Genomic DNA, 18424 nt, shown 5'->3' with positions numbered 1-18424 from the left:
TTGCCTACCATCATAGTATGGTAGGCAACTATGGAGTAGGACTATGATGGCGTTGGTGATGGGTTTCGAAGTTATTTTATGCGGTTTACAGTATAGTGAACTGGAGACACCGTCACGTAACGAAAAAGCGTAAAACAAAGTACCAGGGTAACAGAGAGCATAAGATGTTGATTTGTACTGTTTAAAATGTTTTTTTTTATCTTTAGGAAGAAAAGTACCAGGTTAACAGGAACTGTTGCAAGGTTTTAAATATTTTCTCGAAAGTAAGAAAAACTTCAATGTAAGCGTATGGCTAGGCTCACAAAGCTATGTTATTGTCATCATTTTAATTTACACGGGGTTTTTTTCATAAATATGACTAATAATATTGTATATTTTATTTTGAACAAGCCCGCGACTTCGTTCGCGTAGATTACAGTTTTTTCCTGCGGGAACCATGGATTTTTCCAGGATGAAAAGTAGCCTATGTGTTAATCCAGAGTAAAATCTACTTCCATTTAAAATTTTATCCAAATTGCTTCAGTAGCCGCTGCACAAAGGAGGAACAGACAAACACACTTACACATAAACTTTCACATTTATATATTAGTGTAATGTGATGTGATGTGATAGTGTGAAGTGTGATCAGAACTTCGTTACTGAAGGGGGTCATCCCCTTCTCAACAACAACACAATTCTTTTTCTCTTTCTTATATAGTATTTAGGTGCCTACGTCGACGATAGTATGTTATCTTTCTTATGATGATGCTGCAAGAACTACATTCACATCCCTGAATTAAGATTTTCATAGAATTGTTTTCCCTTTACCAGTTTTCCCCCACCGAGCCCGGCGACTACAGAGTGGAGGTGCGGTGGGCGGGCCGACACGTGCCCGGCTCACCCTTCCCCGTCATGATCTTCGACACGCAAGAGGAGTTACGCAGATACATGCAAGCAAACGCTGCGTAACGCATCAATTAAACTGCCGCTCAAAACAAAGCCTCTCATTTTTTTGACATATTTGTAAAAGTAGCCAGGAATTTGCTTCTCTGAGTCACAGTAATGGCACTATTCGATACTACTGTGATCCAGAGAAGCCAATTCCATACATTTTTCAATGCTAAAAATTAAATGATGTATAGTATTTATATACTAAATTCGAATTATTGAATACTAAGTGATACGTACATTAGTGAAAATTTGGCTACTCTGGATCATGATAATGCTATTGATATGACCCAGAGACTTGGCGGGTTTGCTATGGTTGCAGTAGTAATGCAGACAGGCGTTAAATAACGTCTACGTGTGCACTAATGACTTAATTTTACACACAAACGCACTTTGTCATCTTAATTCTACATTGAAAGCCAAACAGACGAAATATATTGACTAAACAATTAATGTACAACTGTTATATAAGGCTAAGTTCAGATTAGACGGTCTTACGCAGTACGATCTGTATGTACAGTCTGTATATACATTCTTCAAAATAACAGCTCTTTTCAAGTAAAATTGTATAGACGAATATTTTTTCGATTGATCATTTTAATATTAATAAAAATTATATAAAATTTGGTATAATTTTCGCTGTTTTTAAAATTAGGCATTTTATCAATCGGTCGTGTTTAAAAATGTGGTTTGTAGTTGTGTAATATTTGTAGAATACGCGCGGTTTTACGCGATGGTCTGAACTTAGCCTTACTCACCATCCCGAAATACTCAACTTTTTTTATTTGTATACGATTTACTATTATGACAGCATTTTAATGTTACTAACTATTATCTAAATAATAGTTTCATATTTTACTACTTTCACAGTAACAAATAAAAGAACAAAAACTATTTAAAAAAAAATTCTAATTGAAAACTTTTAAAACTATTTTTTTTTTTTTTTTTTATTTATTCTTTACAAGTTAGCCCTTGACTACAATCTCACCTGATGGTAAGTGATGATGCAGTCTAAGATGGAAGCGGGCTAACTTGTTAGGAGGAGGATGAAAATCCACACCCCTTTCGGTTTCTACACGGCATCGTACCGGAACGCTAAATCGCTTGGCGGTACGTCATTCCGGTAGGGTGGTAACTAGCCACGGCCGAAGCCTCCCACCAGCCAGACCTGGACAAATTAAGAAAATCTCAATCTGCCCAGCCGGGGATCGAACCCAGGACCTCCGTTTTGAAAATCCACCGCGCAAACCACTGCGCCACGGAGGCCGTCAAAATTTTGAATGTTACAGTTAATTTATCTATAAAGAACATGGGATTGAAATATTGAATAGTTATTATCATTTAATTCTCTGCCATAACTTAACAAATGCATTGAAACATTATTACCAACTTAATAAATTTAGTCATAACATTTATTATTTCTTATGTAACATAGAAGTATATTTCAAAGATTATTTAAGTCAATTTCTTAATATACTTATAAGAATACGACATTTTGGATGTATTTTGTTTGTTGAAAAATTAATTATTATATAATTTATTAATATTGTAATTTAATTATATTTAATGGCAAACATAATTTAGATTTCTAAATTATATTATACGATAAAACAGTTTTGATATTATTAGATCTGATTTCTATTATAATAGGATTAAATTGTCATTTTTTTTTTGCAACAATCAATTACAAAATCTATAACGTCCAATAAAATGATATATTAAAATGTATTACTTTGTTAAAAATAAATAACGAAAAAAGCATAATAAACTCCTTTATTTGTTAATATTTATTAATAACTAGGTACATATTATCTAAGCGTCATCGTTAATTAACAATATTTTTGTATACTAACTTGTTTCTTGATTTTACTGCCTAGTATTAAGTATGTATATTGTGGAAACTAAACTTGTATTAAAATCAATAATTATAAAAAATATAAGAACATTCTTGTATTAATTTATATTTAATTCAAGATTAGTTTTCTGTACAAACTGTCTGGGTAAATGCTGATTATCAGTTACTAATTGTTAATAAATTGAACATTATTATTTTATTAGTTTTATTTATTTGTCAATCTATATCTTATCCTATATCCTATAAATTATCCTCTATAGACTAAACACAGGCACAAAAGCTTATCTTGGAACATACTATATGATTTTATGTTATTTATAGCCTTAGTAGAAAAATGTAAAACTTCGCATGTTGCGGACAAAAAAGGAACTAATTTCTACTGCCATGCTATGGTATACCTAGATTGCTAAAAACATAGAATTATTAGGTACTTGTACCGAATCGTAAATCTATGACTAAAATTACTCGTGGCGCCCTCTACTCAAGGTTTTTATTTTTTGACAATTTAATCAAATATAACGAAAATAAATACAGTTGGTTAAAAAATCTAAAGTTTAACATGTGGCTGCCACATAAAATAAAGCATGTATGTAGGTATATAGTCAGTGATATAAAAAGACGAACCTAGTGACACCTCGTATCTACAACCGGTTCATTTATTACTAAATAATTCTAATCCGTTTAAAGGATCATTCAAAATACTAAAGTTGTGTTTTGTACAAGTTCAGAAAAACGGAAAATATATTCGCAAAGACCTAAAATCACAAACAAGGTAAAATAAGGATGCTCTTGAAAACGCAAATCACGTACCAACATAGTATCACAATAATCGTGACACACATAACACTACATTCGGTGGAATATGTTTTGTTTTAATTACCAATTCACTTCTTGTTTAAACAAAGAAATAAATGAATCAAAAGTACTTATCGAAACAAAATTCGGTAAGTTGTTTAAAAACACAAACGCGTTGATAAAATTTAAATAATTTTATCGTTTAGTGTATAAATCCATTCTAATTAGATTACATTAAAGGATTACTGTTTTTATATTTATTTTTGGAGAGCCACGTCTCAATCCTACCACTCGACCCAGGTTCCTGTTAATTTAGAAATTAAGTATATGGGTAGATAAAGGTACCTACTAGCGGGAGCCTGCGCAACATTTTCACAAAGTCTGAGAGTATTTTACCATGTACCATGTATTTTACCGGGATAAAAATGCAAGGTCCTATTTATCTCTAAAATTACCAAATTTCATCCAAATCGATTCAATAGTTTAATCAAAGACACTTACCTACAATAATAGTATGGATGGATTCCTAAATTTATCGAGCTGAGAATCGAAACCATAGGATCTCACGGTATAGCATACCAAGCATAGGTTCTCAACTGCTCAAGATGGCAGGGGCGTAGCTACCGCCGTATCAGCCGTATTAATGATACAGGGCCCCCAGTCTACGGGGGCTCTTTACGTGTGAAAGCAAAAATTAGTAAAATGTTATCCACAATCTCACTTAATCTGGTGTTTCCCTGAAATATAAAACTGCCTATAGAGTTTTCACTTAAACATGAACACAGAAATGTCAAAATTAAAAAAGCAATCTGTTTTTTTTTCGAGTTAAGAGCGCGCCCAAAAGTTAGAAACATCCTAAGTACTACTACTACAGTTAAGTAAGTCACTCTCATATATTTATTATAAGCATGTATTTTTGTTTCCTTTGTGAGAAATCTTTACGCTTCTATTGGGCCCCCAACTAATTTCAAAACAGGGCCCCCACCAAGGCATATTTGCAAGATGGTGACCAATTTGAATTTTGAAATTCTGTTTTATATATTTTCAAAATTTCCGTACCAACATATTGCCCAGAATGGCCACAATACTGTTGTTTCTCTTAAGCCTACAAAGTATCTATTGGTGGACCAGATCTAAAAAAATCGTCGTAGTAGGTCAGGTAGTTTAATTTCATAGTGAATTACGAGTAGGTCTATATCTAAAAGTGACGCTACGGCGGTCAGGGTATGACACTCGGGAACTGCCTGCGATTTGCGTTCGCAGTGCATCTAGACTCTGCCACAGCTGCTGCATCTGCCCGTAGATGATCACCTCTAACCGTTGTATAGATGAATGGAGTTCTCCTGGAATTCAACAAGGAGGTTCATCAATATCAGCCATTTTGTTAAACGGCCCACTACCTACAATACCTACACACTTTATGCCTATGGCAAGGCCTCCCTCCTTAACGGAAAGGAGGAAATGGAGTCACCACGCTGCTCCATCGCAGGTTGGTGATATTAAATTCTTTAACGACCGAGGATGGGACCGACGCGACCAATACACACTATAGGCCTGTGGCAAGGCCTCCCTCCTTTTGGAAAAAGAGAAATGGACTCACCACGCTGCTCCATTGCAGGTTGGTGGTATTATATTAAAAAAAAAAAAAAATAATCATTTTAAATCAACTTTTAAGTCATTTTAATTTAAATAATTTATTTCACCCTGAACAGTATGGTTTTACTAAAGGTCGCAGTACAACTGATGCAGGTGCTAAACTTTTAAAACATATATATGATGCATGGGAAAATGCTAAGAATGCTATTGGTGTATTTTGTGATTTGTCCAAAGCATTCGATTGTGTTGACCATAACATTCTTTTACTTAAGTTAAGCCACTATGGCATAAAAAGTGTTGCACTTGATCTCATCGCCTCTTATCTTAGTGATAGAACACAAAAGGTATGCATAAATGATTCAAAGTCTCGCGGTTTTTCTAACACAATGGGCGTCCCACAGGGTTCAATTCTGGGTCCTTTTCTATTCCTAGTGCACATAAACGATTTACCACACCATGTTAGCGGCATCTGTGAGATAGTACTGTTTGCTGACGACACATCCCTAATTTTTAAGAGTGACAGAAGTAAAGATAATTCCGACGATGTAAACCGTGCCATATCGCATGTGTCGCATTGGTTCACTGTTAACAACTTACTTTTAAATGCAAAGAAAACTAAATGTATTGAGTTTTCATTACCAAATGTTATAAAATTAGATAAGTCTATAATGATCAATGGTGAAACACTAGAAATAGAGAATTCCACAGTTTTCCTGGGAGTGACCTTGGATTCTAAACTTCAGTGGGGTGCTCATATAGAAAAACTGTCAGGTAAACTCAGCTCAGCTGCTTTTGCAGTGAGAAAAATAAGACAGTTTACTGATGTTGATACAGCTAGACTTGTTTATTTTGCGTACTTTCACAGCGTAATGTCTTACGGTATTTTGTTGTGGGGCAAGGCTGCTGATATACATTCTATATTTGTACTTCAAAAAAGAGCAATTCGAGCAATATATCAACTAAAATCACGCGAGTCCCTTCGTCAAAAGTTTAAAGAAATAGGCATTTTAACAGTAGCCTGTCAGTATATATATAACAGTATAGTTTATGTAAGACAAAATATTAATTTACATTCTCGTAAATCGCGAGACACGTCCCATCACACAGAAAAGACAATAGTTTCCTCACTTTGCTTGACTGACAGTGGAAGCAAAGTCGACGTAAACTTATACTGTCTCAGACAACAAAAACATACACTACAACATAATACCTCGAGCTATAATACAGTACGTAAAGTTAATTTATTGTTTCCACCTATTAAATTGCTTGCTTGAAGAGAATAAGTTGTATTTTCCAAAAGCAATCTTTAACAAAAGTAGCTACCTACATAAGTTATATTATATTTATGTTTTGTGTGTTGAATTACACTTTCATTCCATGGTAACTGTGAAATACAAATATATACTTGAAATACTAAATTAGAATTTAAAGAATTTATTTGAATTTAAATTAGAATTTAAAGAATTTATTTGACCTCAACTTCAGTATAGACTTTTAAACAATTATTATTACTCATTTTATTTTACATTTTCTATCTCTTTTTCATTTTCATTTTCCTTTCTTTGTATGTCATCTATTTTCCTTCTTTAACATTTATTCTGATTGGTGTGTTTCAGGAACACTTGTATGATGGCACGTCCAATGTTAACTCGACGGGCAGCCGCAATGGAACAGCAACTCCAACTAAAAAATGCCCTACTGGAAATCAAGTCACTGAAACAACTAAATTCTGATTTGTTGAAGGAACATGATGATAATGAAGAGGAACTGAGGAATATTATTACTAAAAACTCACAATTAAAATCTGAGCTCGCCGAACTACACAGCACTCACTCTATGGTTTTAGAGGAGCGCAGCCAGCTTCAGGAAGTAGTTGATACATTCAACCAGTGAATACGGACTTATGATGAAGCCCTGGCTAAAATATCAATGTTGGAAGATGAACTGAACAGTGCACACAAGACAATTGATGACCTTCAGTCACAATTACAACAATTTGAAACACAAAATACGAACAATCTTTATAATGAACTGCTTGCCTCTTCCACATCAGTCCCGGCGCCAATGCTTTGCATTGATCTGACTTGTGACAGCCCATGTGCAACCAAAACTTTGGCTATGCCCCAATCTAGGTATAATTTATTTAATAGCCACAATAAAATTAAAAAATACATTAAAATTAAAAAATTTATATTAAGAAAGGAACGGTCACTATTAATTAAAAAAGTAAACACTTACTGTTCTTTACTTGAAAATTCCAGGGAAAAATATGAAAATGAAACTCAAAGTTTACAACATGAACTAAATCAGATGGAAAATAACTTGCAGGAAATAACTGCTAAATATGAGTTGTCTCAAAGTCAGATCCATGATCAAATCATAGTGGCTGAAGAGTTGTTAGCCTTAGGTACATACAATATGGCCCGTTTTGAGTCATTAAGTAACAAATGCCAATGTTCAAATCAGGTTACTCAGGACTGTAGTAGTGTTTTATCTAATTCTGGATATATTGACTTGAGCCAAAATGTGCAATGTAATAATAATGTTATTCCAATTCCTTCAACCTCAGATAAAAATTTAAGTTCACATAGTTTTAATTTGCCAAAAAAGGCTCAAAAAAAGACTCTAATAATTTCTGATAAGTTAGGTAAGGATTTTGGCTCCATTATGAGCCAATACCTAAACCATTCAGTGACTAACAAATGTTTTCCAGGGGCTAGTTTTAATTATTTAATAAATAGTATAAGTACAGAAAATGTAGTTGGCTACTCAAATGTAATTTTGATGTTAGGGAACAGTTTGAAAATTAAAAGGCATCAAATCATAAAATGTGTTGAAAAGCTTTTGGTATTACATAGTAGAACCAAATGTAAATTTACATTATGTGCATTTCCATACTTTAAGTCAAATGCTAAAGAAAATAAGCATATCCATAATTTGAATCTTATGTTATACAACTTGACATACCATCACAGCGATGCATTTTTTTATTTTGACATGAATAAGTTTATCTCATCTTATTCGTTGACTAAAGATAATTTATATCTGCCAAAAAAATGTAAGCAGCATGTTGCCTCTCTGTTGGCTTACAACTTAAATGAGTCAGTTACAAGTGTTGTAACACAGTCTATTGACATTAATATGACATGTAATAATAGTAGTTATGTTTCTATTCTATCTATTGACCAGAGTACGAATGATAGTACTGTCTCAATTGTTAATTGTAATTTAACCGATCCAGTTACAAGTATTGTAACGCAGTCTTCTGACATTTTTACAACCTGTACTAATAGTACAAATATTTCTATACCTGACTGCAGTACCAATCCTGGTACTGTTACAATTAAAAATTTTTTAAACTAGAAGATACGACAACGGAGATGCACTGTAACATTAACCTTGTACACCAAAATATACAGAGCATCAACGGCAAGGAATTAGAAGTTGAACTATTTGTAGAAAAATTCAATATACACATTTTATGTATTACGGAGCATTGGCTCACTAACTCACAGCTGTCAGTTCTTAATATTAATAATTATTCATTGTCAAGTGTGTTCTTCAGAAGGGCTGGTCATGGTGGCTCCTTAATTTTCTTACATAATAACTTAAAATGTAAGGATAGAAAAGATATAGTTAGTCTTTCTGTGGAATGCATTGTTGAACTTTCTTGTGTGGAGTTGGAACAAATTATTATAGTATGCGTGTACCGACCCCCTCCTGCTGACTTTGATCAATTTGAAGAGGTAATGGAAGATGTAATGAGGCGATTGTGCACATCTTCCAAACAAATACTGATTTGCGGCGATTTTAATGTTGATATTCTAACAGAAAACACAAAATCTATTAGATTTCTTAACTTATTCAAATGTTTTGATTTGACGCATGCTTTTAACGAACCTACTAGGATAACCGCAACTTCAGGTACCTGTCTAGATAATATATTTTATAATTGTGTGCTTGAGAAAAAGAAGATAATAAATAAATTAAGCTCTGATCATAGTGGTCAAATAATTACTATCTTAAATAATAAACCCAATAGCAATCAATGGGTAAAGTGTAGGCCAATATCTGAAAGTAAATTAAAGCGATTTAAAAACACAATTATTTCTAAAATTCCAAGTCTTGCATTTGAAAATAATCATCCAGACATGCTCTTTGGTACACTTTTCAAGTCAATAGACAGAGAGTTTAGTAAAATTTTTAACTTTAAACGCATAAATGCTAGCCAAAAATTAAAGTTTAGCGAATGGGCTACTGTAGGCATCTATAAAAGTAGAGATAAATTGTACGAGTTGTACGAGGAAAAACAATATAATCAAACGCGAACTTATTTAGATTACGTAAAAAGTTACTCAAAAATTTTTAAACGTGTTTGTATTCTTGCGAAATCGTTACACATCAAACAGAAAATAATTGAGTCTGAGAACAAGATACAAACCACCTGGAACATAATTAATAGAGAATCAGGAAAAATCAAACCGCGGGATATGAGTTTTGAATTAATTGTCAATGACAAAAAGGTAAACACTGATATCGAGGTTGTTAATGCCTTTGAAGATTTTTTCCAGAATGTTCCTATCTTGTTAACTGATTCACTAGATTCGTCTGCTACGGAAGCCCAGAGACTATTAAGAGGCAATGTTAAAGAGTGCAACGTTCTTTTTGAATTTCACCACATAACTGTATCAGACATTAAAAGATCTTTCAATTTATTAAAATTAAAAAGAACCGGAGATCTGTGGGGCATGTCAGTGAAAGTAATATCTAATATAATTGATATCATTGCTCCCCACTTAGCTATTATTTTTAATGAATGTGTGGACTTAGGTATTTTTCCGAACCTAATGAAGCATGGCAAATTGATACCACTTTTTAAATCAGGAGACAAATCAGATCTTAATAATTATAGACCGATTACAATATTGCCAACACTTAGCAAGGTCTTTGAAAAAATCATATTAAATCAACTTTTATGTCATTTTAATTTAAATAACTTGTTTCATCCTGAACAGTATGGTTTTACAAAAGGTCGCAATACAACTGATGCAGGGGCTAAACTTTTAAAACATATTTATGAAGCATGGGAAGGTTCTAAGAATGCAATTGGTGTGTTCTGTGATCTGTCCAAGGCGTTCGATTGTGTTGACCATAACACGCTTCTACTCAAGTTAAGCCACTATGGCATCAAAAGTGTTGCACTCGATCTCATTGCCTCTTATCTCAGTGATAGAACACAGAAGGTATGCATAAATGATATAAAGTCGCACGGTTCCACTACCATAATGGGCGTCCCACAGGGTTCAATTCTGGGTCCTTTTCTATTTTTAGTGTACATAAACGATTTACCATACCATGTCAGCGGCATATGTGAGATTGTACTGTTTGCTGATGATACATCCTTAATTTTTAAGTCCGACAGAAATAAAGTTAACTCTGACGACGTAAACCGTGCCATATCGCATGTGTCGCATTGGTTCACTGCAAATAATCTACTTTTGAATGCTAAGAAAACAAAATGTATTGAGTTTTCATTGCCAAATGTTATAAAACTAGATAAGTCTATAATGATCGATGGTGAAACACTAGAAATGGAGAGTTCCACAGTTTTCCTGGGAGTGACCTTGGATTGTAAACTTCAGTGGGGTGCTCATATAGAAAAACTGTCTGGTAAACTTAGCTCAGCGGCATTTGCCGTGAGAAAAATAAGACAGTTTACTGATGTCGATACAGCTAGGCTTGTTTATTTTGCGTACTTTCACAGCGTAATGTCTTACGGTATTTTATTGTGGGGCAAGGCTGCCGATATACAATCTATATTTGTACTTCAAAAAAGAGCAATTCGAGCAATATATCAATTAAAATCACGCGAGTCCCTTCGTCAAAAGTTTAAAGAAATAGGTATACTAACAGTAGCCTGTCAATATATATATAACTGTATAATATATGTAAGACAAAATATTAATTTGTACAAACGAAAAGGAGATCTAAACCCACGTCTTACTAGACACGGGCATAAGTTAGTTATTTCTGCATATCGTCTCCAAAGAGTAAAAAAATCTTTTGTAGGTTTGGGTGTACTCTTCTATAATAAGATCCCCAAGACTGTGATGGACCTGCCAATGCATAGCTTTAAGCAATGTGTTAAAAAACATTTACTTAGTCGAGGGTACTACAACATTGATGAGTTCCTTAATGATAAAAATGCTTGGAGGTCGTTGGATCAGCTTCCACCTTCACACAGGAAGTAAAACTATAACAAATGTAAACAGTAATTGTTATCAATTGTAAATTATAATACTGTATGACTTTTTCAAAAGAGCAACTGTTGAGTTTCTTGCCGGTATCTTCTCAGCAGGACCTGCCTTCCGAACCGGTGGTAGAATCTTTACAAATAGTCAACTGACGTGTCAAAAGTGCTTGTAAACTGAGCCTACTTGAAATAAATGATTTTTGATTTTGATTTTTTGATTTAATTTGTACAAACGAAAAGGAGATCTAAACCCACGTCTTACTAGACACGGGCATAAGTTAGTTATTTCTGCATATCGTCTCCAAAGAGTTAAAAAATCTTTTGTGGGTTTGGGTGTACTCTTCTATAACAAGATCCCCAAGACTGTGATGGACTTGCCAATGCACAACTTTAAGCAATGTGTTAAAAAACATTTACTTAGTCGAGGTTACTACACTATTGATGAGGCCATTGGATCAGCTTCCACCTTCACACAGGAAATAAAACTATAAGAAATTGTAATTTAATTGTTATCAAATGTAAATTGTAATACTGTATGACTTTTTTCAAAAGAGCAACTGTTGAGTTTCTTGCCGGTATCTTCTCAGCAGAACCTGCCTTCCGAACCGGTGGTAGAATCTTTACAAATAGTCAACTGACGTGTCAAAAGTGCTTGTAAACTGAGCCTACTTGAAATAAATGAATTTTGAATTTGAATTTGAATTTGAATTTATTGTGACAATATTAAATTCTTTTACGACCGAGACCGGGACCGACGCGACCAATACACACTATAGGCCTGTGGCAAGACCTCCCTCCTTTTGGGAAAGGAGAAATTGACTCAACACGCTGCTCCAACGCAGTTTGGTGGTCATAAGATGATAATATTAAATTCTTTTACAACCGAGACCGGAACCGACGAGACGAATTGCTCTCCTAGGCACGGGGGATTAACAAGGATGTAAAAAAGTAATATGTTACCTACAACTATTTTATCATGTAGTGGCCAGACCTTCGTCGTTTTATAAAAGCTAAAAGTTTGTCAGCTCATAATACTAGGTAGGTACTAAAAGTTTGTCAGCTTATACTAGTAATAGGTAGGTACGTGTTACCTTTGCAATTCAGAAAAATAATAGGATCGCCCCGCTATTTTGTCTGAACAGTTCACGTTTCTGTGATAATACAGGGATGTTGTAGAGGAAAAATGGTCATTTTGGATCAAAAGAAGATCCAAAATGCATCATTTTCCATTAGGTTCATTCATTATTCATGTATTCATTAGGTTCATTCCGCAAATCCGATCAGGATCTGTTATAAGCTCTTGCGGCAAGCAGATTTCAATTGATTCATATCCATCAAATCTGGTCTAGTTCTGTTTTAAACTATTGAGGCAAGCAGATGATTTTTGCCTTTGTTGCTCGCTGATAATGTAGCTTTCCGATGTTTTTTACAAATCGGTTCAATAAATTCGGAGCCTATTCACTATAAGCAATAAAAATATTTCCGCCGAGCTGGTAATCGAACCCACGACGCAAGAACCCAAAATCAAAAGCTTCGTAAGTCGGTACTCACTCGAAGTAACTACTCCATGTAGCCTCCTCGTAATGGTAGCGTTAGCAGTAGCGTTGACCTCTTGCGTCTTCACCGAGCACATAGCGCGGGCTTCCTCTCTAGGCCCGCTGCCGTGGTACGTCGCGTTCCTCACCTCTATGTACGGATGTTTGTCGCTGTTAGATGGACTCACTGTATACTGTGGCCCGCGGGCTGTAAAAAACAAACAAATATTTAACAAAATTAAATATTCATCATAATGAAGATTTATTCAGTCTATTTAGAATAACATCAACCTGCCCATCACGCAGGCAGCATTCCCGCGTTGAATTGCAATTTAAATTGTTATTTGAGCGAGAAAGCTGCCCACCAGAGGGTCGCCTGTTGCCTCTCTAAGGCGTTTACTTGTGGAGAGTCTGGACGCTCCTGCCCCACGGGCCTAGTGTATCGACGCCAAACGGGGCGATTCATATTGGGCGCCGAGACAACTGTATTTCAGTAAGTTTTGACGCTCCCGCATGTCTTCTACATATCATAATTATAATGATCAACTTCCTTTGTTTTCCTACAAAAATGCCTTTAGGTAATAATATCACCTATCGAAGGCTCAGATCAATTACCTTCTAGAGGACCTGCCTCGCCTCGGTTACCCCTCTGCCAAATCTATATGATCATGATCTAACTTGTTCATACAAACTGCGTATGCATACCTAATCGATGTTCTATTTGTGTTAAAATTATACGTCTATGTCATATGATACGATTTAAATTAGCAGTATGTATAATGTAAGGACACAGGATAGGTATATTTATTGGTGTTAAGTAAATATTTTCAATGTGTGTGTTTACCTCATCTCCCTCAAAAACCACAGACAGTTTTGTTGGTGAATTTGAGTGCGATACAAGTCCAATAGAAGGTTATTGATCTGAGATCGAAGGGCATATTATCAACCTATTTAACAACTGACCTCTAACGCCGTCTAGCTCTAGGGTACAGAGAGTTACATCTGTTATATGCACGTATGCGTAATCGAATCGGCCATACAAAAATGTGGTTATCTTAATTTGCCAAATTCGACATAGTTTTTATGTACTATAAGGAAGTTTCGATTTCAGTTATGACCGAAATCACAAAATACATACCTATTGCGCCGAAATTCGGTCTCGATTTTGGTTTCAGTTGGCCACTAGAGCTGGGTAAAGATATTTACTGTGACTATAGTCTAATAATTAGAACATTTAGCTAATAGATAGTAACCCAACCGAATGTATCTAGGTATTAAAAGAATATTGAGCTGAATATAGAATAGGTACCTATACCTACCCTGATCGAATATCGCTACATCTTCCACGTTGGTCCGACGGTTAGTATTCTGCGTATCACTATGGAAATACTAAGTTCTTGTCCTAAGTTAGTCAACCTATATGTAGGTATTATCGTATTAGCATTAGCAACTGATAAGTTACCATCGTTACGAAATAAAACATTATCACCCGGAACTGGCTACCCAGATTGGCAGAAGAAAGAAAGAAAGAAAGAAAAGTTTATTCAGAATACACATCATACAAAGAAAAGAGAGAAAAAAAAAATCAATAAATTAAATACATTGCAACTTGCATGATGTGATCCTAAAAGGGTCACCACTCAGCATATTGCAGTGTCCGTAAGGATACCGCGCTGATCTTCCGTGGAGCCATTAAGGTGACGTTTGGACGGTATCGAGACGTGCGGAGCGCCTCTAACAAACATCGACAAATATTTAAAGAAGACAGATACGTAAATTAAATACAAAAATATTACTAGTAGAAACAAGTGGTAAAAATAAGCCAATTATAAATAATAATACAATAAATAAATGATAACATAATAATTTGGTAAATAAATATTATAATAAATTAAACAAAACAAAGGACCCATTACTTATATGTTTTGAATTAAAAGATAATGTTTTCGAATTTTGGTTTTAAAAGTGGTCTTGGATATTTTTAAATTACGAAGAGGAGGAGGCAAATCATTCCAGCACTTTGTGGCAGCTTAAAAGTTCTAAGCTTATAATGTCAAAGGAATTTAGAACTCATTTGACTTATAATAGTAGTTACCATGAAGGTGTCAACTTCTGCAAGGTCCCGGAAAAAAACATTTTAGTAATGATTCTACGAGCGACTGACACTTGACGATACAAATTGATTCATTGATGTGACTCCGAAACTATAAAAAATGAGCACATCCACTCAACGAGACAATAAAACTGAGCAGCGATAATTATTCTCTATTATAGGTATGTAATACGTACAATAAAGCGGTTACAAGTGTAGTGAACTTTTTTAAATAAATGAATGTCTAACGTCCGTTCATTTGAAGTCATATATAGGCTAACCACATACATTCTTAGAATCATGTAAAAAAATCTTTAAAACGCAAAACAAAGTTATCAAAACAAAACAAGTTCTGTGAATAATTTTCATATTTAATATTAAGTATACACAATTTTCTCAATAAGAATTTATAAATTAAGCCGGGAATTAATATGTAATTGTCTACACAAATTAATATTTGAGATACCAAAGAACTCTTTTGAAAACGTTGCGTTAGATAAATCCTCAGATACTAGTAATTACTTCAAGATAACGTGTAATTCGCTCTAATAGTTTTAAGGGCTTGGCTTTAGTACTGGAATGACATAATACTTGTTGCGTTTGCGACCTAGACAATTAACATAAATAAAGTGCCTAACTACTGTTTGACTATCGATCGATTCGCGTAGGCATATTAAAATAACCGGTAGTAGAATCTTTACGAATAGTCAACTGACGTTTCAAAAGTGCTTGTAAACTGAACCTACTTGAAATAAATGAATTTTGAATTTTTAAATATAACTTTCTAGTGAAAGAATACAATATGGAACTTAAGCTAACTTGTCCTAATAACTATACAAATCATGCCCACGTGGAATGGTGGCAAGAAAATATAAATACTGGCTGCATTTCCGCGCTGGACAGCCAGGCTGATCCTTTGCGCAAAAAATAAGCCAGCCCTTCTGTCACCAGTCGAGGCAATTAGCCGCGGTGAAATAGTAAAATTAAAACTTTCTAGTAAAATTAAAACTTTCTTAAGACAACGCATTGAATTTAATTTGACTTTTTTCATTGAAAATTAGTGTAAATATCCATATACATGTTAACAAAAATGTATACATTATTTATTTTTATAATTAGTTAAGGTTAGGTAAGTTACTAGTAATTTAAATACTATTGTATTTAGTTAGTGAAAATAACTGTAAAAGCAAACTTAAGTTGAAATAAATTTTTGTATTAAAAAAATATATTTTAGGATAATAAACTGAAAATGTACTTACAGTATGTATTTGCAGGAGCAGTAATAACGGAAACCATCACATAAAACGTAATCCCTAAAAACAATACGGCGCGCCATAATATCTCCATTTCTCAACTTGAATTATAAAATATCACGTAATTTTTTCTATAATCAATCTCGTAATATTATCTTAAACGGATATTTTGAAAACTGTAATTCAAAGAGAGGTTCGGTGCGTTCGCGACTAAATCTGTGCCAAAACTAATTCTACCTGCGACTTGCTCTATGAATTCATCTCGCAAGTATATAAATCCGTAGCATCCTGCTACGCTTCGTAACTCTATTATGAATTTATTTTACCAAATTCCTGAATATTCATTATGGCACCGTGTGCGTCATTGATCGCCTTTATTAAGGACCCTACGTCTTTATAGAATAATAGCGGAAAATCTTTTTACAAATCCCGCGGGAACCATCGATTTTTTCGGGATAAATAGTAGCCTACCCGTATGTTGCTCAATAACCTCCTCTATCTTCCAGTGAATGTCCCAGTAAAATCGGTTCAGCCGTTCGGCAAACAGAAAGATGACACGCAGACAATAATTTTATTGTCTGTGTGTTGGCTTGTTTATGTTTTGGTATCGTGTAATATACACACTTGGATTTTTTTATATGTAGGTATTAATGATGGGATATGCGCCTAAATCCACCACGCTAGTCGTTACTCCAATGCGTGTTATAACTTAGGGTTATTGTTAACGGCCGTACCTACCTTATAGCCTTCCTCGATAAATGGGCTATCTAATACTAAAAGAATTTTTCAAATCGGACCAGTAGTTCCTAAGATTAGCGCATTCAATCAAATAAACAAACTTTTCAGCTTTATAATATTATTATAGATACTTCTATACCAGTATTATAAAGAGGAAGGATTTGACTGTTGTTTTGCATTGATTAGGCTCTGAAACTACTGAACCGATTTAAAAAATTCTTTCACTATTGGGAAGCTACACTATCCCCGAGTGCTAAAGGCTATATTTTATACCCGTATTCCTACGGGAACGGGAACCACGCGGGTGAAACCGAGCGGCATCTGCTAGTTACGAATAATGATCGCGACCGGGACATTGATGCCAAAGTGGTTTTAATTTTTGCGTCTGAGCTGATCAATCAAGGATTAAGTGCCATAGTAAATACGATAGACCGCACAAACTACCAACGCAGTTGATAATTTAAAAGTAGCTAAGTAATTTAATTATTCCCGTGACTTGTTATTGTCATGCTCCAGTTAAATTATCAGGCGTTGGCCTTTATCTTAGAGATCAACACACTCATATAATTATTTGAATACAATATAGGTAAAATTAAATTTTAAAAAATTAAATATCACATGTCTCAAACGGTGAAGGAAAAACATAGTGAGGAAACCTGCATACCAGAGAATTTTCTTAATTCTCTGCCTGCGTGAAGTCTGCCAATCCGCATTGGGCCAGCGTGGTGGACTATTGGCCTTACCCCTCTCATTCTAAGAGGAGACTCGAGCTCAGCAGTGAGCCGAATATGGGTTGATAATGATGATAAGTAAAATATATAATTTTATCACTTCAATTTATAATTCATTTCTTAATGGTTTATGCCCAAATCTTACGTTTTAAGTTAAATTTGTACCTACACAAAATTTTAATTACAATTAGTACTTACTCGTATAGCAGCTTCTGACTGCTTTGGACCTCACCTTGTAAGTACATACGTATTTTGTAGGTGCGCTAATAATAAAAGCTTTTTTATTAATTCGACTTTTTATTCTAACAAGCTAGTAGAATCAATAACGAATTAAATCAGTTCGTCTTAAATGTTTAGGTACTTACTGTCTAAAAAAGTACACATTAAAATAAACAAGGCCAGATAGAACAAACAATCGTCGAACAGCAGATCGTAAAAGTCTGAAAATGGGCCTTTGTTACTTTTAGGCAACTGTAACCTTGCTATAAACTCACACCATGTCATCTGGCAACATGACTCAGTACAATGATATTGAATACTGTTAGATTTGTTACTAGCGCATGAAAAATAAGGCCAAAAAGAGGAAATTTATACTCACGGTACGATGTCGTGTAGAAACCGAAAAAGAGTGTGGATTTTCATCTTCCTC

At 34.4% G+C, this 18424-nt stretch overlaps 2 protein-coding genes across 4 annotated transcripts in view; one reads left to right on the top strand and one right to left on the bottom strand.

Moving 5' to 3' along the window:
- Positions 1-2976, top strand: part of LOC112045656 (filamin-A) — a 135599-nt gene extending 132623 nt beyond the window's left edge. For both annotated transcript variants that reach the window (XM_052881380.1, XM_052881381.1), the window contains exon 54: positions 811-2976. In XM_052881380.1, the coding sequence (XP_052737340.1) occupies positions 811-948 (138 nt within the window). In that variant the 3' untranslated portion in view covers positions 949-2976. The remainder of the gene's footprint in view (positions 1-810) is intronic.
- Positions 1859-16453, bottom strand: LOC128198075 (uncharacterized). Of its 2 annotated transcripts, XM_052881398.1 has the most exons (3): positions 16313-16453; positions 12978-13169; positions 1859-4920 (listed from the first exon to the last, which is right to left on the bottom strand). In XM_052881398.1, exons 1-3 carry the CDS (start codon positions 16398-16400, stop codon positions 4748-4750), a joined length of 453 nt encoding a protein of 150 aa, XP_052737358.1. In that variant the 5' UTR covers positions 16401-16453; the 3' UTR covers positions 1859-4747. The 2 variants fall into 2 exon arrangements, 1 of the variants encoding a protein (XP_052737358.1); XR_008250819.1 differs by lacking the exons at positions 12978-13169; positions 16313-16453 and adding an exon at positions 8141-8271 and having other exon boundaries at positions 4782-4920.
- Between the last annotated feature and the right edge of the window lie 1971 nt (positions 16454-18424).

The sequence above is a fragment of the Bicyclus anynana genome, chromosome 4 (assembly GCF_947172395.1).
Source record: "Bicyclus anynana chromosome 4, ilBicAnyn1.1, whole genome shotgun sequence".
Classification (NCBI taxonomy): Eukaryota; Metazoa; Arthropoda; class Insecta; order Lepidoptera; family Nymphalidae; genus Bicyclus; species Bicyclus anynana.
Note: the sequence above shows the minus strand (reverse complement) of the source record. Positions and strands in the feature narration are given on the sequence as shown.